Genomic DNA, 25364 nt, shown 5'->3' with positions numbered 1-25364 from the left:
GACACAGACTGTAAAATATATTAAATACATGACTAGAGTTGTTCATCAGTCTTCCTGAAACAATTTCAAGAGTCACTCTACCTTCTCAGCTATGAAGAGCTATATAAAAAAGTGTGTTTAATGTAGAGTGAATAAAAAACGAAATATATAATCATTGGAAGAAGAATTTCTCTAGATCAGACAATTTTCTTGTTTTGCCCAGGCACGAGTCAATATCCCTATCCGAAAATCAATCAGTCGCCAAGACCAGTATAATAATTTGCATAGGGAACTGCAGGAAACTTTATATTCCTCTAAAATGCTCAGCTTCCAGATTGCATAATAATATATGCCCCATGGGAAAAATATTGACTTCCTTCTCCTGAAAGCCATAAAAGCAAAAAACTACTTAACTTCTTTTTTATTTAAATAACATTGAGGAAAGTAAGAGGTGCTAAAAAAACAAATTTCCCTCTGTTAAAAGTGGCAGTGGCTCCATCTAGTTTCAGTAGTTCTATTAAATTGCATCACATACAGTATCTTTGCTCAGTCTCTCTTTGAAAATGACTAGCATTTCAGACTCATTTATAAATGGGTTTTAAAGATCAGAACCCAGGCTTTTAACATCATTCATCTTTCACACTGAAAGATGTGCTGAAGAAAGCAGCACAATGATAAAAAATTTGCTGGATCTCAGTCCATTCATTTCTATTGAAATTTATCACATAACGTAGCACAGAGATATCTTGAAAACAACTCAACAGCTCAGAAATCTATAGATTTAAAGATCAAAACTAGACTGATGCATTGAAAGCAATTTTTCTCAGTCTATTGATTTCTATTAGATTTTTCCAAGTAACTGTACTGGATCCTTTTTGCTCCTTTGTTTCTCAAATCTACAGTGCTTGAAACATCTATAAATAGTGTAAAACAACAGCTTTAAAGCAACATCTATTCTCTTTAATATTTATGACACACATGTTTATACATACTGTATACTGTTTGTAAAGCTCAAAGAACTTTATACATATACAATACGATATACATGTATATCTTTACATACAAACATCCTATCATGACAAGAATACATTCTTAAGTAAAACATAAAAATACCTTCAACTGCAAAACTTTAAATTTGTATAAAAGGTCAAGAAAACTAACAAACCTGAAAATACAATATCATTTACACACTTCCCTATAGAAATTAGTGTACCTATTGCTTAATTGTGAACGATTGTATTTCAGAAAGGAGAAAGCTTTGGATTTTTATTTGTTTTGTGAGTCACAGATGGATGACAGTGAACAGAGAGCCTCAATTAATATACAGACCTGGACCTATAGGTTTGTTTGTTATTTGTGATATAACAAAACAAAACACAATTACAGACCAAAAGCTCAATGTGTCTCTGCAATGATATTTTATAAGTGTAATCTGCATCATGGCTATCACAAGGTTCCAGGTCATAGCCTCAGACCACCAGATTTTCAAACTGACTGAACATCATGTGGCATGGTGGATTAAACACTGCACTTCACAGAACTATGCTTTCAGGATAGTTTTACAGATAAAAATTTGACTCACCAGAGATTCTTCCTCAGCTGCAGAGATCTGTCTTATTGAATTTTATATTTCTGTTGAGCCTTTAATCGGGCAATGATGTCAAAGTTCATTTTACTATGCTCAGCCAAAACTTATGTTCATTCACAGAGATGTGGGCAGTCTCTCCTGAAGTGGATTGTTGGATTAGATATGAGGTGTAGATGTACATGTATATCAATCTTAGCAGAGCAAGGCAGAAAGAAAAACATTTTAATCTAATTAATTAAAGACTGGGCAAGGTGTCACCAAACACATAATTAGCCAAAACGCCACGACATACATCTTTTTCAATGCATCTGACATTTTAGAAGGTTTTTTCCTTAATATAATAATAAAATAATCTGAACCAATGAAATTGGGATGGTCAGCAGCTTTAAATGATAAAAACATTAGAAAGTTTAGAATCTTGAGGAGGCCATTAGGCACATTAAGCCCATTTGGAAGAGGATCTCATCCAGCCATTTCTTGAAAACAAGCAATGCATACAGAAGCTAGGGTTTACAGAAAGGACTTGTATTCTCAACAATCAACCTCTAAGGGATTTTATTCAAATGGTTTAATAATACAGGCCCCAAACAGAAAATGTGAAAACAAATGCAAATCAAAGAATCATGGCAAGTTTCTGATATGACATAAAGGTATTAAATATTGTCAAAATGAAAATATTGCAAAGGTAGTGTGCGCATGTGTGTGTCTGTACAGTATCCGTCCTGTGATGAACTGGCATCCCATCCTGGGTATAACCTGCCTTGAAACTGGTGCTTGCTGGGATAGGCTCCAGCTCCCACATGGCCCTGAACTGGACGAAGAATTTAGAAAATGGATATGATATATTTGGGTATGACCACCCTGAACACTAACACACTTTTAGCAGACACATAAATCTGATCTTCCAGCTTCTGGATAGACTGTTGAATGTTCTGTCTTTCTTTGCAGCTGCAGTCAGATAGTGAAGGTTGGTCAGTTGCAGTTGTTTTCAAATCTTGGCACTGGCAAATTGATACCACAGATGTTCTATTAGACTCGGGTCAGAAGAAAACACCTAGGACATGACAAGACCTCTACATTGTTTTCTTGAGTCATTCCAGTGTACTCCAATGTGAGCACTCTGAGGACTTGTATTTTTCTCCCGCTAAAAAAATCACTTCCAGAAGAGGAAATGGTTCAAGGACCTAAACAACCTAAAGTCCATCCAACCCCCTCATCACTATTCTTCCACTTCTCCACTGGGAAAACAATCTAATAATTTGTGTAACACTCGTCACCATGATGTCTCAACACACATTGTCTTCCATCAGGTCTGTCAACAATACTCATCTGTAAGTAAACACTCATCCAGTCCCTTTGCTTCTTCCTCACATGTTTGCTGGCCTGCAGACAATAGCGGTTCTCAGCCGTCAACAAGTAACTCTTGAATTGCTTCTGAGTATACAGATGGCAATTTACAGTTATTCTACGGATAGGTGGGTCATTTCTTCCTAAAATGTCTCATGCTATAGCCACTGGAGTCAGAAAATGATTACAGAAATAGATCAGATGGATGTGGCAAACTCAGAACTAGTCAGCTGATTGCTGAAGTAGAATACCCATTCTCTGTGAAACTCCTCTCACAGACAGGCAAACTTTGGTGATGCCAGCAGCAAACAGGCAATCTTTATTAAAGCAGAACATGGTCAACTCTTTTTCTATTCTTGTGTTAAATAAGGTCTTTTATTTTCAAATGTCAATCTGTACATAGTCTTTATTAAATGATTTTGGAATGTTTAACTCTAATAACAAGCACTGAGATACTTAAGTATTTGAGTTCTTATGCATCAAGCCTAGTATTTTGTTATCTCACAAAACAAAACAAGTCAAAATCCACTGACTGCTATAAAACCATTTAAAACAAAAACAAAATATTCATTATTATCAATGCACTGTCAGGATGATACTAAGGTTTTTATGAGGTAAAACTGGATTATGGTGGGATCAAAAGTAAAAAGAAGAGGAAGTGGGAAAGGATGGTACAAAGGAGGCCAGACTTTGAGGACTGAGTTTATGGTGATAGGGAGTTGACTGAGAAAGAGATAACTTTTAGAAAGACAAGGAGATGGGAGCAGAAATGAGCATCAGTGGGAGGAAACAGAACATGCTGAGTACCATCAGCATAAAAAATGACTCATAAAGTCATGTGAAGAGATGAGAGGATCCAGAAAGTGAATGCAGAGAGAGAATAACAGGGGACCCAGGATAGAAACGTGAGGGACACCAGTGGAGAAAGGATAAACAGTAGAGTAAGAACATTGCCAGTTACCTGCTAAAAACAATTAGTGAGGTACTGTAGGTAGAGAACCAAAAAGCCTTAGGTCAGTGAGTGCTCACAAGAGAATAAAATGATCGACAGTGTCAAAGGCAGAAGCAAGACCAAGAAGCATTAAGAAAGATAAATTAGGGATTATAAGATGATTAAAGAGAACAAGAAACAGAGAGCTGTGTAGTTCTTATCAAGTGAGAGCTTACAAAAATTGTTGGTACAAGGCTGGATGACATAGAGTGTGTACATAATAACGAAAGTGAGCACACCTGTACTCTACCCATTGTGCTATTCTAAACTACATAGTCTATGAGTCTTTAATGTAAAAAATAATGTTTCCTGTGGTGCATTATGGTAGCTTTACTTTAATTATCAGCAAGGTTACTACGCAAGCCTTTCAGCACTGTGACAAAGCCTTGAAACAGAATCTTCTGCAATTCCTTGTGTACTTCCTCCAAATTTGTGCAACCGAAGGAGTGTGCATGAGCATGTATTTTAGTACTGCAAGCATGGTCTTATCTGAACCATTGCTTATTTCAGGAAAAACTGACAATATATTTGCTACTAAGGATGCAGCTCTGTACATACCATGAAATGAAAAATGAAGCTTGAACTCAGTATCTTATTTTACAACTCCAAAGAAACGGTAACTAAAGAAGCTTTTAGTTCCTTATGATCATCTGTAGATAAAAGTTGCCAGTTTCTGCTTTAATGTCTCACATTATTAGGTTTTAGAAAATCTGAATCTTTCATCAATTTTGTTGCACGGCTCAGTGGGGGGTCATTTAAAAAAGAATTAAAGTCAGCTTGAACATTAATAGAAGCGGATACATTGCCTCACTAGCCAGATTTTCTGGTGACAAGATCTATATACATATGTTTCTATGAATATGAACATATGCCTGTGTGATAGTGTGTGCATGTGAGTCAATAATGTGAAGACATACTAGTATTTACATGTATTTTCAATGTCTTTCTGAAACAGTGATACAGTAAACTTCACCTTATTTGTATTAAGACAATATTCTAATACAATATTATATATAATATTTTAATACAATTTTAAATTTAGGATGGGATTATGTTAATTGACATAAAGTATACTGTAATCCTAATCTCATTCATTTATTATTTGACTAAGAAGATTAAACCATATTGTGCTCTAACAACAGCAAGATTCATCATCTGTCAGCTAATCATAAAGCTCTGTGGATCTACATCATTTAAAACATTAACACAACATAATATTCTTCTTACATAAAGTATTTAATGTTTTCTACTGTAGCTTTAGGTTTGTGCTTTAAGCAGTATTGGCAAATCTATGGCACCAAATAGCCTGGGAAAGAAAAATAACTAAATGTTGCTTTATTAATAAATTTAAGAATTTGGAATTCTTAAAAAAATGTAAGACTGTTTTACTACAATTAATTGCAATTAAAAAAGATGACAAATATATATAGATAATATATAACATATACAGTAAATATGTAATAGGTATTTAGAGAGAGTACCTAAAATGTTTTTTAGTATAGATAAAGAGTACCTAAATGTTTGCTAGCACCTTGAATTCAATAAACTAATTTAAATGATAAGCATTGAATATCAGCCTTTTGATTTATAATGGTATGAAACAGTGAAAATGATCTATTCATACCCAAACTTTTCTCATGAACTCACAGCACAGTAAAAGTGGTTACCTTCAGTGCAACACAAAGCAGTTACACCAGGTTTTTTGACAGGCTGTTACAAATGAATAAAAATAAATACAAACAATAAAAATGGTTGCACGTGTAAACTATATATCTTTAAGTATTTTAATATCTTCCAGGGGTACCCACTAGCATTTTAAGAAACAAATTAAACATTTACATTTTTTGCTGTGCAGTGAGGCTTAACATTGCCAAAGCCTCATAACCAAAGTAAGGCCCCAAGGGAAGCTTCACCACTGACAAATTAATACCTCTGAGAGGAGAGCTGAATGGTGGCAATAAACTCATTTGTTCCCCCAATAATGAAGAATGACTTTTTTCTTTACCACATCTGTGACTGTTGCCATGGTGACCTGGCCTTACCTCATTGCTTCTCGAAGTGCTCCACGCTCACTCAGAGTCGTGTGTTTGATGTCATCAAAATTGTTCTCCAGCTTCTCGCAGCTCTGCCATAAAACAAAAGGTACAGTCGTTTGTCTCTGAAGCATTTCACTGATCAGGGAAATTATTCAGCCGTACTTTTTTAGGAGGCAGCAGCAACAGCAGCAAACATAACGGACCTTATCTTCATGCAGATTACACACTGGGCTTTATAGTGCACATGATTAATCAAAATTGACATCATGAACATATCGGGGAAACAAAAGTCCCTTCTATGTTCGCCATGCTGTTGTCATGGCAATCCTCTTATCAATTTCTCAACCTCACGAATAAGTGTCCAGCAGCACAGAAAGCTGCCGTTATTGACATACTGACAATTAACACAGGCAGCACCCTTGCCCTTCTCTCCGGAGATAAATAACATCCTCCCATGTCTGAGATCTCTAGCTGCAGTACATCAACCCAACAAAGACAGGTTTAATACCCAGCAGCTCTGTAGGTACTGTGATATGTTTTTGTTTGCTTGCTTGTTTTATTATTTCTGTTTTTTAAGAAAAACATAGAAAAGGGCTTTTGAATTTTTATTTATTTTCTAATTAGTAAATATATTTAGGTACAGTACATATCTAAAAGTATTTGAATGTGTATGATCCCATGACAAAAACTTTGGAAACCTTCATTTGTGAAACTCAATATATAGCATGCTAATAGTTTACTATTTTTACATTAGTTTACATGCAAGAGCATGATATGATACCTTGAACAAACAATTAAGAATCTACCCATAGACAATCGACCTAAACTGTTTTTAAACTTAAAGTTCTTAGAACTTTTAAAACCACACTGCTTGACCAACAGTATTTTTAAGTACTCTGCAAAAGATCAAAATGTGTCTTAAAAGGTTTGAAATTAACACGTTCTAAGTGTTTTATGCTGAGTATGGTCCTTATCCCATTTTAAAACAGTACATACACAATTCTATTTAAGATTTAAATTGCCTATCTTTGTTCGTATACTGTACAGTAAAAGTATTTGGGCTTTGCAGCAATTACATCACACATTATGTAAAAGGGGAGGTACAGTATATACTTTAGTAACCCTTGACGAGTATCTTTGAGGCAAATCTATTAAAAGTACAGCAGTAGTACACCATAAAATATCTAACAGCTTCATACATAAAATATGTGAAACTAATAGAATAATACTGGGAGGCAAGTGGTGTTATCCATATAGACACTGTTTATCTCCCTAAAGCGCTTTCTCTGGTACTGATTAGAATCCTGGCCATGTAGTTTTAATATTCACAAAAGCTAATTCACTTGTATACAATGTTAGAAAAAGCAAAGAAGGTCATATTTTATTTTTAATAGTAGGGAAAACACAAATTTCTATTGACACCTAATTTACATGATTACATTCGGAGTGCAAGTCAGTGAATTTTAAATTGAATTCTCTCAATGTTCTTCACAGAAGTCTTTATTTAATTGGGAAGTGTGAACAAACGTTCAGTTTTATACTGTTGTACAAAACAAATGGTATGGAAATTGATAATTATTTTGCTGTTTGAGCTTATGGAATACTGAAAGATGCCTTGCTTCTGAGGACAGCCAATGTGTGACTCCTCAGTACTCCTTCTCACTATAAGCTGAATGCATTTTCACCTACCCTCCATTTCACAAATTTGAAATCTCACACACGTAAGACTCAAAACATCACAGTCTAATTATAAGAAACATTGACAAAAATGTTGTTGAACGTACAGTCTTCTTTAAACACTTCTAAAGGGGAATGGGGGGCAGTGTTTTAAAATTAAAGTTGTAATGCTAATTATAATTACAATTAAAATGTCAATTGGCAGAGCTTTGAAGACTATTCAGGACGTTCTCGAATAATGCCATTAACCTGAAAGGTTATAGCTCTGCGTTTTCTTACATTACTATTCATAATAGGTGTCTGATGATCTAGGAGGACACATAAGAAATCCATAACTATTTAATTATTTTCAAGTTTTAAAAGGTTCAGGCTCTAATTTAATCACCTCTGGCTACTGAATATTTCACTCTTTTTAGGAAATCTGCAAAGACAGGAAAGCATACTTAAACAATACAGTATATACTGCACTTTAGTTAAAACACTAAATTTACTGTCCTGTTTCATCATTACAATCTGTGCAAAAACACTAAGTAATCAAAGTAAGATGAACACCGCTTTGATAATTCATTATGCATTGTTTTCAGGGTTACGTTAGTTACCAAATAAACTCACCATAATGAAGGGCATGCTCAACATTTAAAGTTGTGATTTACAAAGACTATATTTTTTCATTGTGATAAGATTTGAAGTTTTGAATGATTACCTTGTAGGACTGGTCATCTCAGACACTGCACCATAGATATTGAGTTTAAGACCTGCTTGTTGGATTAAAGCATCGCAAAATGCCCTTTAAATTATCAACTCCTGGGAGATTTATGCATTTAATTCAAAAGAAGTTGGTTTAATAAGAGTAATTTAGCACTGTGAAATGGAACGCTTTCTTTTATATCTGCGATAAAAAGCTATAAAAGGATTTCAGCACTGCAGAACACAAAGTTCAACAACAGTACATGTCAAAACATCTACAGTTTAGTGCTGGACACACTTAAGTGACTTATGAAAATCTGTTTAATGAGACACCATGAAGAAAAGAAAGAGCTAGTTGTAAGGAGTCATTGATGACATTATACTGCTCAACAGTAAATACAGTTAGCTGGGTAGGCATTAAGCAACATTGTACAAGCTACTGTATATACTGTAAAGAAGCATGAAAAATGTGCTTGGAGGAAAGATTTCTTTATTAAGAGTCAATATAATTAATTTAAGCTCAATTCCCTACCTCTTACAAGGGGGAAGGGAACATGTAAGCCGTATAAGAGCCTGTGGTTTAAACTGATGCCACTATCACAACAGGAATCCATTTAACAGTGGAATACGCTGGGTGCTCATTGTTCACACTGACCAACGTGTCTGATATATGTCTTTCATCAAGTCCCATTAATTCCAATCACCCCATTCCCCATTTACAAAATCTTGTTAACAGTTCCTTGACCTCTGACCAGGTGAAATGAATAAATTGGTGGTATGACCAGTGGTATAATTATACTATACAGGACTAATGGACAACTCCTTTGGAGTGATACTAGTATATTCAACTGTAAGATATAAGAATCTTGTGCATATTTGTAATTAATATAATTACAATTTTAACAATTACAACTGTAATTGCAATTTTTCAATTTATGATTGTGTTTGTCTGTTTACTAATAACTTCACAGTCTTTTATCAAAAACAAAACTACACCAGGAAATATACATTAAATGAAATTAGTTTTTCTACAATCATACAGGAACATATAATATTGATTATGTGTGTACCATGATATTACAATATTAACTGATTTTTAAAAAGCTTCAACAGCTCTCTTCAACGTCCTATTTTTTCCTCATTCAGAACTATTTTTCTCCTTTATTTTGAGGGCATTAAAAAAGGAAGGGGTGTATTTTACCTGATACACCATGTGCCATTTTATTTAATATCTTTATATAAAATAATTTAAATATAGTCATTACTTTGAAAGAATGCAAAATCTTTAATGAACAATCTGTCTCAAAACTGAGGCAGTACCACAGATATGATTTATTTACTTTGATCTTCAGATGATGTAGTGGAATATTTGCTCTCCATTTTTCACATATTATTCCTCAATAATGACACATAAACCCAGAAAAACTATTAATGCATCATCTTCCATTATGGTCCACTCCCACGACACAGAACATTTTACATACTAAAATTTAAAAAAACATAGAAAATCTTCGCATGAAGTATTATTGTACATGCTGGCAGACACAGTAATAAAGTGTCATCATTGCTTTTAGAATGCAAACTGAATATTAGGTTCTTTCTGAAATTTTGACAGTTTTGTTTGCCTGGGAAACATAATGTTGTTCTCTTTTTGGCCCTTCCTGTTCAGTAGAATTAACAGACGTACAACTTTTTAAAAATTGAAAACTGAATCAGACAGTTTTCCTTTGGAAGTTCAACTTTTTTTTATCCTTTGAGTATTTGACTTTTTCTGTAATTATTTTCAATCTGGAATTCGATTTTAATCCTTTACAGAAGGATTATATTTCTGTACAATATTTCAGACATATTTGGCAAATTGTGATTCAATTATTTAATATGTTAATAACATTTAAGGAATATTTTTATAATAACAACAGATTTACTTTATCCAGTATCAAGGGAGGCTATTATTATTAATTACACATTTATGGCTGCTTTTGGGAATTGTCACCACAATTTGAATAGCTTACTAAAGCACTGTCGTGATTTTTTAATTAAAGAATTCATTAAATTTTCCATATCTAAAGATGACGTAAGAAATAAAAGGCAGTTAAGAAATAGTTGAGCAATTTTCTAAAAGGTTTATTAATAAGGATATTTTCAATGTAATTATATCAGATTCATTATTATCTCCCCACACACATTCCTGTACGTTGAAATTAAAACCAAAAAGAGAGAACAGAGATGATTATTAAGAGGAAAAGGATAATTTAAATTATGTAATTTATTCCTACAATATGATGTGGAGTCTGGTGACTACAGTGTAATTCTTTTTCCAGATTTAAGGTTTTATAAGACTCTCCACTGAGTTTCAGATCATTGTAATGCCCTGTGAAGCTAAGCACTTGGGTTATTTGGAAAATTACAGAAATCATTGCCAAGAATATAACCGTAAACTCTAAGATTGCACATTGTGCATTTCTTTTTGTCACAATAACTTCTGCTCCAGCAGCTGGTACATTACCTACGCCCTTTAATACTTGGGATCTGAAAGCAATCTGGAAAACTAATTAAATCGGATTACATGCTACAGACAGATTATTAAAATTAGACCTACAATAGATTGCACAATATTTATTTGCTCACCTGGAACTTAACATTATTAAGATGTACTGTTTTTCTCACATTTCCTAATACAAACTCAATGTTTTTACGCCCTATTTAGGTAATAAAACTATGATGTTGACTGTAGAGCAGAAATGTTATCAGCTTAAACAGGTAAGCATCTTTATTATTTAAATCAACAGGACCTTTTCTAGCAATTGTAGTGGTTCTTTGGGTATCTGCCCTTGCCGCTCCTGCCCTGCCAGTTCGTCCCTCACTGCCTGGGCGCTAACCCGGGTCTCCGGCGTCATGCAACAGGGAACTTTTTTCTGAAAATGTGTCTATGGCACTACCGATTTTCTCCCCACTGCCATGAATCAACATGAGGCTGCTGTTCTTCCATATCATTCAAGTGCCCTCATATGGAATTAATGAACATTCGCCTTCTTATGAACAAAATTCATGACCCCTGTAGCATCTTAGTTATACTGTACCATGGAAAAATCATGCAGGTGATGCTAAGCCTAACAAAACCTGCAATAAAGACCACTGAAATGGTCATTATGTCTTTAAGCAGAGAATAAATCCATTACACATGATCAATAAACTGCTGAGTTGCAGCGTGAATGCTGAAAAGAGAGGGCTGTTCTTTGGGTTAACGAAATCAGGTAAATAGATAGACACATTTTATTGCAATTTGTCTAGGCTTCAGGTGCTTCACAAACGGAATGACAATTTCATACCAAAATCCTAACTGTCACTCTAAACACATTATTCATTCATATTCTAAACCATCTTATCCAATACAGGGTCACAGGGGGACCAGGCGCCTAACACAGCAAGCAAGGGGCGCTAGGCAGGATATGCGCTGGACGGGACGTCAGTCCATCACAGGGTACACACAGACACAAACATGCACACGCTCACAACATGGGCAAATTTCACAGAAGCCAACTAACCTACCATGATGTCTTTGTACTGTTCGAGAAAACAAAACACCCTGAGGAAACCCACGCATACATGGGGAAAAGATAAAAACTCCATGCAGGTAGCACCCCAGGAATTGAACACAGGGCCCCAGTGCTTTAAAGTACCAATGCTAACCTTTGTTCCACCATGCCACACATAAACAAATAACGAGTTTTAAAAAAGGAAAAACTCTTTGTTCCTTGTTCCTAAAATCATAGGAACTGTACATTTGGTTTAATGCTCCAGTGTGAATAATGAAAGTGGAACTAGTATGTCTTGTAAATCCAGCTTCCTTCAGACAGAACGATGCAAATCCTCAAAATCAATAGCAACTAAATTGGTTAAATTATAAAACAGGCATTTAGTTAAATAAAGTGTATTCAAGAATGACATTTTTTCACTATCATCTTGTATACATGTAACTGCATTAAAGAAAAACCAGGGCCTAGATCCAGCTGTTAAAGAAAAAATGTCCCTTTTTATGATCATTTGAATGCAGCGATCCTTTAGGATGGAAGACGCTATACTAGTCCAAGCAATCATTATCCTGAAAATTAAAGCCTACACATGAAAAACCTCACACAGTCATGTATGATCATGAATACATGTAAAACAAGCATCCAGCAACTAAATATACTTGGATTAAGGAAAAAAAATAATGATGAAAAGGACTCACTGAACAATTTTTATCAGCATTTCTCTTCCAATATTTCTTCTCCCTTTTAGTTGTCGCTGTAGAACACAGTGATGCATGAGTCTTCACACGTGGATTTAAAGTCAGGATATTCTAGGAAAAAAAAGTTTTGACACTCAGATGATCGAAACATCAGAAGACACATCATTTTTGAGAAGACTGAATTTGAACAGATAACGTTTCATGGCCTAAGTATTATGTTTTACAAAGACATACAAGTCTAAACATGAATACGAATTACCCTATTTAGTACCATTTTCAAATAAGAGCTGTAGATTGTTAAAATTGCATTGCATTCCATACAGGTTTTTACTAAATCTGTAGCCTCCCTTTTGATTTACAAATTAGAAACTTAACAGTTATTGAATATGTTTGTTTAAATGTTAAGCTGTTGTAGAATGCAGCTTTGAAACTTATGTTCATGTTCTTACAGTATAAAAAGACACTAACAACTCTTTCCACCACTTACATTATAACAACAGTATAGTATAAACAAGTACTTTCACAACTACACTAAAAACAAAAAAGAAAACAGAGCAGAACCTACAGTATATAAATAGCCCCAGAACATCTGAGGTGAGTCCCAGAAAATTAAAAGAAAGAGTAATTTAAAGGTTTTAAGTAAAAAACATTGTCAACGCAGAAAAGTGTGAAAAACGCAGAAATGTGATTCAATGACCCTGTGTCCGATCAAAAATAATGCTGTTACAGTATGTAACTTACTATATGCATAAACCTTGCAATTTAGTGAATAGGTATCTTAACAAATTTAGTCATGTAACAGAAAAGTTACACAATAACCCACAGCTCCACATATATTAATAAGTTGTGGTTTCTTTGTATCCTTTCACTACATTGATTAATCCATTAATCATTTTCTGGGGGTAAAACAATAAACCAGTAGTAAAAGACCTGCCGTTGCCTTAGGCTTACTAATTGTTTTCTGTCAATACACGAACAAATATTAACATAACAACCTTCAAAAAAAGTTGTTGCATGCACGTTATTGTATATTTTGCCTTACACAAAATGTAATGTGTAGCTTGAATGATAACTTGAAGCAAAACAGCTGTACTGTACAGTATGTACCATATAATTGATTATTTATAATACCAAAAGCCATCCTGTACTGTCAGGTATTACTAGTTGTAAAACACTATTTTTCAATATATGTCTTACCTATTTTCTTTCCCTGTAAGAATAAAAGACTGTTGATACATGTATCAACTAGATTTATCAATTCAAACTTAAAACTAGTGTAAGCAAATCATATCACACACTTATAGGGCTACTGTATGCAAACCATCTTGTCAGAGTTTTTTTTCTTAGGGGATGGCATTTAATTGTTATAGGAAAAATGCAATCCTGTATATACGCCCACAAACCGATTCATTATACAGATCTGTATCTTTACATAAAACATTAAACTGACAGAAATCATACTGTGGAAAAAGAATTGGGTATCACTTTCAGAGTGATGCCCATTTTTCATTTCATTAAGAAATATATTTAGGTGATTTAAGTAACTGATACATAGAATCAACGGTGATTATGCGTATTCTCCATCTTACATTTTAAAAGTGTGCTGTAGTACACAGATATTCTATGAAAAGTATGCCAGAATTCCACCACATTACAAGAATTGCAGAGGGTGAAGATTCAATATGAAACATATGGCAAGTGACAGCATTACTAGCTTTAGTTTATGATGTTTACCATATAATATGTTTTTTGATATTATGTGAATTATTCCATCAAATTGTGGCAAATAATTTTCATACACACCTGTGGATCCAGGCTCTTGAATCCCCCATGTTTTCAAATAAGCTAAATGTTTATTTAAATCTACAATATGATAGCACATTGACATGACTGATCAGAAACCTTGAGTATGACACCTCATTTTTCAACAACACTCAATGGAAGAAGCTATGGTACCATCGATCCTTGAAATCATTCAGGGAGATAAGGAGCTTAAGCCAATGAATAAATTATGTTTAAACTGTATTTGAATTAAAATTGTTGCTAAGAAGACGTAAATCCACACTACATGGTCAGATGTACCTGCTGTGATTTCCCTAATGGAATATGAATACATTTTTTGCTCCAGTCCGTGAAACTGGGGGATTTTTTGTCTTCAGCAAGACAAAATCTCGGATAGTTAAAGCAAACATTGCAATTTGTAACCATCCATTATAATTAATGCTGCTACTTTTAATATAGATGCCCCCTTAACCAACCAGCTTGTATTCCCTTGCTCCTGTCTTACATGATTATTGTCAGCTGTACAGGCTACATTATGTTTCAACTGCACAACATATTGGGATCACAAAAGAGAAAATAAAACTAAATTCATTCCAGACTAGACCAAGAGAATATGCTTCATTGGAAAAATCGGTTCTGTGTTCACAGGTTTAATCTTGAATCCTATTTATTTGGAGCTTGAATATTTCAAAATAACACATTACAATTTTTTGCAAATTCTAAAACATTCAGGATATTCTAACAAAATCTGAAAGATACAGTTCTATTTATCACATGCTAAACAATAACAATAAAACTGTCCTTCTGAACTATGACATTTACTGAAGTTATAAGGGTGGTGCTGTTTGAAATAGGCTGTGTTACACGTATATTTTGAGCTCTCTCCACCAGGGCTAGGAAGAACTAGTTACATTCATTATGCACAAGAATACGTATTCCAAAGCATGATGATTTTATCTATCTATAAGAAAAAGGTCAAAGCATATATAAAATTTGTGGCTGCTATCTTTAGATTCACAACTACTGCACATTTTTAATTATTTTTTTATTTAAAAAATGAGGGACAGCATTATTATTATTATAAAATACGGAATATATCAAATCTTCCTTTAGACGGATCTCTTTCAGATCTCAAATCTGCTTGTCGTCGCAGTTTATCTTCAAATAATAATAAAAAAAAATGCTTTATCTAAAGGTTACCTTGAGTAAAGGCCAAACTGAATCAGCCCTTAGGGTCCCTTATTAGAGCAGATTTTACTGTACTATAGGATAGATGGAAGTGGCTAAAATAAGCTCAAAAAGGATGAAATAGTCTGATCACAAGAGCTTCTACGCACAAGAAACAACCTCTTGACCATCTGAAGACGACCCTTTAATAAAACTTCCTGAGTCATATCTTGTAGGTAAGTTTTCCCGCCCCCTCGAAGATTAACTCCCCATTCCTGTCAGCAGCTGCCAGGAAGAAAAAGAATGTTAGATTTCTAACATGGGAGACTGATTCATTCTTGCTACCGTTATTAAATCCTGGCATTTTTTACTATTCAAAATCATGTTATATACAATATCAGGCTGGTGACCAAAAACTTGTTTAAACAGTTACACAATGCATCATCGTTTCAACAGAGGATGTATGACTACTCTATCCCATGCAACAATTGTGTAAGCACTTAATTAATTGTATTAACAATTGTGGTAACAACTGTGTTAATTGTATCCCTAAGTCTCTTTTTCTATGTTCTGCTAGAAATAAATTATTTGGTGCTACGATCAATAGTTTAACCTTTCCAGATAGTGTCTGAACTTTGTAGATAACTATGCAGAAGACACATTAAATGGTAAGGCGAAAATGAACTTTCACTCCAATGAGTATATTGTGTTTTTCTTTAAACAATGCATAAGGACATTTTCAGTGGACAATAAAGGAAAACATTACAAATGTTTGATTTCCACAGTACATTACTGGCACTTACTGTTGATCATCCCAAATATGCTGGAACAGATATACTGTCACCTTTTACAGATCAAGTTGTGATACAGATCAAATCAAGATGTACTTTTCTAGGATATTTTTGATAAACCTGATAATTTCTGAAGTGGAAATAAATCCCCTTCTTAGAAAAAAATGGAATGCAAAGAAATTAAAAGTGGAGACAGATTCTGTATGATAAAACAGATTTTTTCTTCTGTTAAGATGAAACAAACTGTGATTCATAATTAAGACTACTCCATTTTCTTTAGTTTACAAGCTTTGCAGCTGTTATTTTTTGCATTTGGAATGTATGGTTTCTTCCTAAACATAAACTATACAGTATAAACTGTATCTACTACACAAGCAAACATATATCTTTATCATTTTTGTCAAAATCTTTATTAGCCTAATGTAATTTTGATGTTCTGGATGACGACAAGAATTTGTTTAAATACAAGCCGGCCTATACAAAATACCCACTGAGACTTTGCTACAATGTGAAACAAAAATCAAAGGAAATCGGAATGATTTTATGTACAACATAAGCAGCACAAACACAAGTGAAGACCAGATTACATTGATAATAAAATGAACAGGGTAAGGTTATGTACTGTTTCCAGCAGTTGCAGGCTATAGTTTCAGATACGAAATGAGATGCTACACATAACACTTAAAGCAAGACCAGACATCATCCTATTAGTTCTTTAATTTCACACCTAATAAAGTGTAGTTAAAGCACAGCATGAAATAAGCACTAAAAAAATGTTATTCCTTTTTATTATGTGTTAAAGACTGTATTTATACATTTCTACTTAATATGGTTTAGACAAACCAATGAAGTTATGTCAAGGCCTCAAGGTAAACTTCATGGACATAATGGCAAGGTCATTTAGTAAAGCAGATTTTGCTCCGCTAAGATCCTCTGAAATAAAGAGACTTTGATTTTAACAAATAAGAAACTACTTTAAACAAAGCACTATTTTTTGAGTCCCGCCATAGTTTGAAGTTGTTGCAATGATAAACTCATCCTCATAACAGTAGCAAATAAACCACAAAAAAATGGATAGTATTTTACATTTGAAGAAGGAAATAAAAATAGCTGATGCTGAGCTTACTATATAACAATACAAAAACAGTACCACAATTACATAAACAGAAAAGAAGAAAAGAAAAAGAAATTGCTATAATAAAGACTGTGAAAACTATTTGAAACTAAATCTAACCTTAACTTATGGAATAGATGGTTTCCAACTAGGTATACTTAACATTTAACCCAATAATTTCAGTTTTGTATCAAATCTGCTCAGAATTTGAAACATAACTGTCATTTAATGCATTATCTAGGAAAGCTCACTTACAGGCCCACATTCAATTGTCACAGGAAATCAAAGAAAGGAAAGAAATATCACCTTTTCCACAAACAAAGAGAAAAATTCAGTTAGGGTGTTATTTTACTGACCTGGGTTGAAATCCACTGTTTTCATTGTTCAATCTGCATAGAATGGACAGGAAGATATCTAACTTATAATATCAGCTCAGAACTGGGCAGGGAATATATCAGTATCTAATCTTCTATAGCATCAGAAATTGAAGGAGTAATTATAAAGAATGAAATAATTACAAAAAACACATTTATAACTTACACAAAAATTGCTGCTTTCACACAACGTTTTGTACTGTACTGTACAAATAACTTATAGAGTTGCTCCTTAATCTTTAAATGCCAAATACAATTAATAGTCAGTTCACAGAGGAAGAAAGGAACAAGAATGTGAATTACTGACATGCTATTGCTAATTTCACGCTCTCCATGGTGTAAAATGTCCACATTCATTTTGTTGTACAGAAACAGCCTGACTAACAGGGCGGAACAGGAAGTAAAACTTAAATTGAAATTAACCTTTTTTGCCCTTTGCAGTACAAGATCAATGCAAAATATGGTGGTTGCAAGATTATGCAGTTACTTAATAAGAGGCATATGGCATAAAATAATGATGTGGTTCTTCTCAGTTTTCATTGAGCTAATGTCATAACGTATGACAGGGGAGGAAGGCCAGGTGCACTAATCTGACAAATTATTTTTGGGGTGTATCACTTTACAAAGTCTACACATAAACATGAGCAAACTGTGGGTGGTTCACACAGAGAACCAATAATTAATTGCTGTAAACACATGGGTACTGTATGCTGCTTAAGGCTGTACTGGGAGCAAACCCCCAACTAAACTGGACAAGGAGTTTGAAGGAAAATGGACAATCTAGCAGAAACAGACAGAAAGAGAGGACATATAAATCATTATTAGACTGGTACTCCTAGAAATAATCGATACCAGGACCATATAGCTGCATGGTAACAGTGTCACAATGATACTATACCATCTCAACTAAAAGTATATTTTACGGATTCTAATACAGAGCGTTCCTTTTCATCCAAAGATGGCCATAATCACATTTTAAAAAAACTTCTGAAGCTAAGAACCTCTTGTTTCCTGATCTTTTACTGTATTCCTTATCTTTTACTTTTGTAAAGCTGTATAGCAGTAGGGCTAAACGTTATAATTGCCTATTATGCAAATAAATAATAAGTGGTAAATAAAATGAATAATTTATGGTAGCAGTTGGCATCACTAACAGTTACTGTGCTGTCCTGTACAATCATTTCAGATGTAGCAGCCCCTAAAGAAATTATTTTGGCAATAAATAAGTCATAAAAAAAATAATAGCCCAGGGCATCCCAAAATTAAATGTCTGTTTTTTTATGTGTAAAAAAAAAACTTTTCATTTGCCAGATTCAAGCAAAACATTGGATGAAATGGAACATTTTGATAAAAAAGTCTCAAAAGTTGATTGAAAGTGAACACCATTTAATTTGATGGCACAGAACTTAGTTTATATGCTTAAAAAGGAGAGAATTTAAGTCTCCTTTAGGCAGCACTTACAATAATCGCCTATTTTATCGAGTGAAATTATTTAGGAGTATTCATCTAATATGGAAGTGCGGTCCCATAATTTATATCCAAGAAACACTTCTTGCCTTGCACTTTACAGATTAATAAATTCTAGTTTTAAATATTCATGCATTATAATCCTAAGTAATGAATATTCTATAAATCCTGTAAAATCATAAAAAATTATATATGTGATACAGTAAACAGCAAAGTCGTTAATTTTGCGTCAGTACAGTAGCTAATAAATTACTACTCAAGTTTTTTTTATTTCTTCTTTTTAAATATTTAATATTTACACAGCAGAAATGTCAATACTGTGGAAAAAAATATCTTTTTGTCACAAAGCATTGATTTATTTAAATAATAAAGTGTACAAGAGGACAAATTCATCATGTTTCTCTTCAGCAAAGCCCCACTTGCAGTCCTGTATTGACCTTCTCTCCTCAAGTGGAAAATGTACAAGTGAAACAAATCCATGCTGCAGTTCAACAAAAGGAAACCCTAATAATGTTTGACAGAGTCTAATATACTGTTGTTACAAAATGTTTAAGTAAGAATAGGAAAATAGACACCAGCATTAAACTTGTATCTGTCCACCTGCTGATATATCTCATCATACACAGTGCACATGACTGCCCATATATTCAAAAAGCTGTGATTTCTCTTTGCATTATGGATGAAATTTATTATTAATATCATTATTAATATGTATCAGGTGTAGACGTGTGCTCTATTATCGCTAAGGGGGTAGTGTAATTCTGAACATTGCAATAACAACATTATTAAATAATAAAAAAGACTTGCCTAGTAGTAACTATGTTCAGCATCATTTGTTCAAAAAGTAAAGGATATCTGCATATTCTATCTCTGAAAACAGTGCAAAGAATGATAGTTTCTTTTGATCTTTGTTTCAAATAAATATTGATAGTTTTAATAATAATGTTAGCCCTTTCCTATACCTACTGCATGCTGAATAGCGTTACAAAAGAAGATAAGAACAATGTTAAGTGATTCATGTCTTTATTTTTACAAGAGAATGTCTGTGTAAGTTTCGACAACTGCATATTAAAAATAAAAGTACAAAACTGTAGCAAAAAGGTCAAGGTTTCATGCAGCACTGGCATTCTTTTACGGTTTTGTGTCGTACAAGAATGCTTTGAATACCATGAAAGCTAAAACAGATTTTTTTTATTTCAGCTTTCATAAAGCTTCTGATTTGCCCAAAAGGCATAATCAATGTCAAAGTAAATTGTTTAAATATCATTAGAGAAAAAAAAATTGCTTGCCTATATTACAGCATGACAAACTAAATCTTTTGAAAGTAGATAAATTTCACACAATCATACAGCCAATACATGAGAGATGAACAATGCACCCAGTGGTTATATGTGTATTCGCAAACATATTTGGAGTTTGCGGCAAATCAGAAAAAAATATAAAAGGCATCAATACAATGGACAGACAGACAAATGGGTAATACTACTTCTTCATGTAGCCTGATCTCTGAAGGTGATTAAGGCTGGACCTGTGCAGTACTGGAACCACATTAGTGTTTTAAGTTTAAGTGGCTTTAGTAGGTAAGTATAATACATGGCAATTATCCCTCTGTACCAGAATTTTCAAAGTTATACCCTAGTAAGGCAACAAAGGACACAATACCATAGGAGGTGTCATTCTTTATTACAAATATTACGGTGGTATTCATTAAGACTAGGGGTGCTAACACTGGTTCCACTCTGAACCTGCACTTTGGCCTTCCTAGTTTTGAGAATTTTTCACTTCTCAACCAGATTTGTTGTGTAGTGGAGCTGTTGGTGCAGAACAGTTGCCGCTAACTGTACCACACTAATGGGTGAATAATAATTAATTAATAATTGCTTACACTTATATAGCGCTTTTTTCTGGACACTCCACTCAAAGCGCTTTACAGGTAATGGGGACTCCCCTCCACCACCACCAATGTGCAGCATCCACCTGGATGATGCGACGGCAGCCATAGTGCGCCAGAACGCTCACCACACATCAGCTATCAGTAGGGAGGAGAGCAGAGTAATGAAGCCAATTTACAGAGGGGGATTGTTAGGAGGCCATGATTGATAACAGCCGATGGGGAAATTTGGCCAGGATGCCGGGGTTACACCCCTACTCTTTTCGAGAAACACCCTGGTTTCTAATGGTTTTTAATGACCATAGAGAGTCAGGACCTCTGTTTTACGTCTCATCCGAAGGACGGCGCCTGTTTTTTAGAGTATAGTGTCCCCGTCACTACACTGGGGCATTAGGACCCACATGAGCCGCAGGGTGAGCGCCCCCTGCTGGCCCCACTAATGCCTCTTCCAGCACCAACCTTAGTTTTTCCCAGGAGGTCTCTCATCCAGGTACTGACCAGGCTCACACCTGCTTAGCTTCAGTGGGTTGCCAGTTGTGAGTTGCAGGGTGATATGGCAACTCACAACGAAATAGGTCCCCCTCCTGAACCGTATGAAAGGGATTTTTGGGATGAAAACTTAAACAATTATTATCATGGAGTACAAAGAGATAATACTACCACTTTAGCACAATAAAATGCTGCAAATGGAAGACAAATAATATTAATATGATTAAAGGAACAGATAAAGGTTAATTCCATGCTGAAAAGAAAAGAAAAGAAACACAACATTTGGGGTGTGGAGCCTTCTTCGGGTGTCAACTTCTTAAGATAATTAATACTTACTGTAAAATATTAAGAAAACTGAACAATTATACACAATTTGTGTCCCTTGAAACAAACAGTACATGCATGGCCAGAGTACTGTAATTAAAGACTCACATACCGTGGTATTTTGCAGCAATTAATTATATTAGTCTGCTGTTTTTTTAGTCACCAGTGCTGAATTTTATTCATCACGGTCATGAAGATCAATAACTCACAGATGAGAATGTGGCCAACTATACATTTCAATCAATACCTCAAAGCTTCTTTACCATTTTTAAAAATTTCAAACTGAAATAGCCAGTTTCACAATAACTAGTAAGTAGCTAATAACTTTTTAATAAACAAACTTTTTATTAACATTAATATAGGGTGGATTTTTGATCAGCAAAGAATAAAGATCAAGAAGTTATACAGTATATTTTTTCGTGATTCACATTTACATGTATTGTAAACATAAAATTTAAATATAAGCACATCTATGTGAAATCTAAATGATGTTGTTACTGTAGCTATCTGGAATCTGGAAGCTTTGGCACAACACACAATACAAAGTCTTTGCTTATGTAAGCTAAGTTATAGATGTTAGGAAATGTTTACAAGACTTATTTACAGACAATTAAAGCTTAGTGAACTGTGTAACATTCAGTAAATGTCCTAACACAATGGATATATAAAATAATCTTCTAAATTCAGTCCAATCGGCGTAGCTAAGCTCATTCCACTGGGAATCTCTCTCCCTGCTTTATTGAGAAAAGAAAACTGAAGGATGTATCAGTTTTGCATTCCCAAAGTATACAAAGTCTTCACTATCTTGAATAAAACTGGTCAGATAAAGTATAAAGGTAAAAAATGGTAAACGCCATGCTGCAGATACCTCTGATTTAAATTAACCTTGAGCAAGCCAGAAAATAAAAAAATGCATTTTCCATCTAAAAGAAAACTTTTCAACATTCTTCAAAATAATCCAAGTAAATTACTGTAGGACTGTTCCCTTCTTTTTCCTTAAAGTATCTGCATTGCTTAAACTGATAAGATTTTGTAAACATTCACAGGACGATTAGTGAAGCAGGAGGTCTTGCCTTTTCGCCATCTAATCAATAGTTGCCCCACGAGGGCAATAAATTACCTTGACCTGCCTTATCTCTGGAAATAAAAGAACATCAGGGACTTAGTATGCAAAAAGAATATTGTGAAAAACTTAACTCTTTTCCCCATGCAGCTTCATTTTCAGAAAGAAATCCCATCTACCGCTACGAAGAGAACAATTAACCATGAGCTGGCAATTCTGTGGCATAAGCTTAGTCTTCTCCCAGAATCAATAAAGGAATTTCCACATATTGATCTGCTGTTAGCGAAATAAAGCAATGGTCTTTGGGTCAGCAATATTAAATATAGAATCAGAATATCATTCAGTCTCCTATATAATTAGACACAGTACAAGAGAACAGATCACTGAAAACTACCACATTCCCAAGAGAATTGATCTATTTAGCTAAGTACTTGAAAACCACTATATTCCATTTCAGAGTGTGAAAAAAAAGTGTAACATGCAAAGTAAATTACAATTTGAAACAGTCACTATTTATCTGAATTGATATCAACTGCGACACTTGTTGTACCTGGCAACATTAGGTTCATATTTAAAATGCAATACATATGCACTGTCTACAAAATAGAACACAAAAATAAGATAGCATATTTTAAGGTTTTATTTAATATTACAATTAACATTCAAAGAAATATAAAAGCTTGGTCTATCTTCCTGTAGGTGCACAAACAATACCTACCATTTTAAATCTTTAAGTACTTGTTCATTAATAGTTACGGTCAAGATATTTACATTTATACTAATCATGATTGCTGTCATATTTTAGTACTATCTGTATTAAAACAATTGTATGTCAAGAGGATAAGGAACATTTTGGAATGGATAAAAATGCTGAAAAGTATCCAGTATTGTGGGAGAGGTGGTGGTGGAGATTAGAGCAAAAGCCGACCACTGTAAGAGGAGGACAATCATTTCTGAATACCAAAAAGCAATAAATATTCTAAATCATTTAAGGACTCTTGCATATTTATAGACATTTTATCTACATACTCCTCTGCAGTATCCAGTTGCTGTTATTGACCATTTCACTTTATTCTGGGCAAATATGGTAATTGAATTATTATATTTAAATGTATAAATTTCACTATATTCTTGATTACTGGGAAAGGAAAGAAAAACACCAAACAGAATATCGATCCCATTTTTCTTTAATGTCTCCCTCTTAAACCCCTTCTCACCTCCCCCACGGTGACAATCCTCTTCTCAACCAAACCAGGCAAAGGCCTCAATTATCCCCCCTCATACAGTTTCATTTAGGGGTGGGCTCAACAGTGGTTTGGCTGTGTCAATCACTACTCCCCAGCCCAGAATAGTCCCCTCTAATTTCCTATAGACCCATACAATAAACAACATTGAGAAAAGAGAGGCTTCAGTGAAATAAGGGGAGGGAACACAGAGACTGTCACTGCAGAGCAATCATCTTCTTAACAGCAGCGATGCCGGCCAGCCAAATCTGCCTCAGACAAATCCAGTGATGAATCATTATCCCACAGAAGGTTCAACACAGAACAAGAAACGTTTTTTCTACAGAACTGCAGACAAAGTTGAAGAGACCTGCCCCATACTACAGACTACTGTGAACATTCTCACATCAAATAAAAAAGTATACACCGTACTCTGAGGGCACAAAGCACGTAAAATTAAGATTTGATCCATATCAACTGATGATCAGAATTTTCTTGAAAAAACAAAGACTGTTCCAAACAGTATCCCAAGAAATGTCTTCATCTAAAACAGCTACTTTATGTTGTTATTCCAAATAGCTCTGATTACCAGATATCAGTGGTTTACAGGAGGGTATGAGGATATCTAAGTGAGAAGATACCATTTCTGGTGTTCAACATCTCACATTCAGCATATTACATAATGGATGAAACAGAAGCTCGACACCACAGGGAACACCTTATGCACTACTGAACAAACACATAAAGAAACAAGGAAGTACCCAGCACATTCTAATCATACTGAAGATCCTGGAATATAGAAAGATATTTGTTTTTTGTAATGTTTGCCAGAATGTGAATCCCCCCATTAGGTCACCTGAGGGAAAACCAGTGGCTGATCACCAGATAAAAGGGCAGCATTATGAATACCACTATCTTTCAATACGAGTGTGTTTCTCCAACAGTGACAATACTGTAACCAAATAAGAGGTAAGAAGACCCTATCATCACTTTCACCGCTTAAGGAAAATGCCCGAGCCAATTAGGTCTATCTGTTGTGAAAGACTGAATTTTCTTCTGGTCATCACCTAAAAACAGACACATCAACATTAAACTAAACTATGACTTGGAGCTGTATAAATGAATTTGAAGTTACTAAGATAC

At 34.3% G+C, this 25364-nt stretch overlaps 1 protein-coding gene across 1 annotated transcript in view; it reads right to left on the bottom strand.

The window, feature by feature from the left end:
- Window positions 1–25364, bottom strand: part of LOC148651954 (dihydropyrimidine dehydrogenase [NADP(+)]-like) — a 200380-nt gene that overhangs the window by 160917 nt on the left and 14099 nt on the right. Inside the window, exons 2-3 of the mRNA XM_088598326.1 lie at window positions 12537–12647; window positions 5948–6030 (exon numbers count right to left, since the gene is read on the bottom strand). Coding sequence (XP_088454452.1) covers window positions 5948–6030; window positions 12537–12647 — 194 coding nt within the window. The remainder of the gene's footprint in view (window positions 1–5947; window positions 6031–12536; window positions 12648–25364) is intronic.

Source organism: Lepisosteus platostomus, chromosome 11 (assembly GCF_059453375.1).
Source record: "Lepisosteus platostomus isolate fLepPlt1 chromosome 11, fLepPlt1.hap1, whole genome shotgun sequence".
Lineage (NCBI taxonomy): Eukaryota > Metazoa > Chordata > Actinopteri > Semionotiformes > Lepisosteidae > Lepisosteus > Lepisosteus platostomus.
This window is presented reverse-complemented; position numbering and strand designations above follow the sequence as displayed.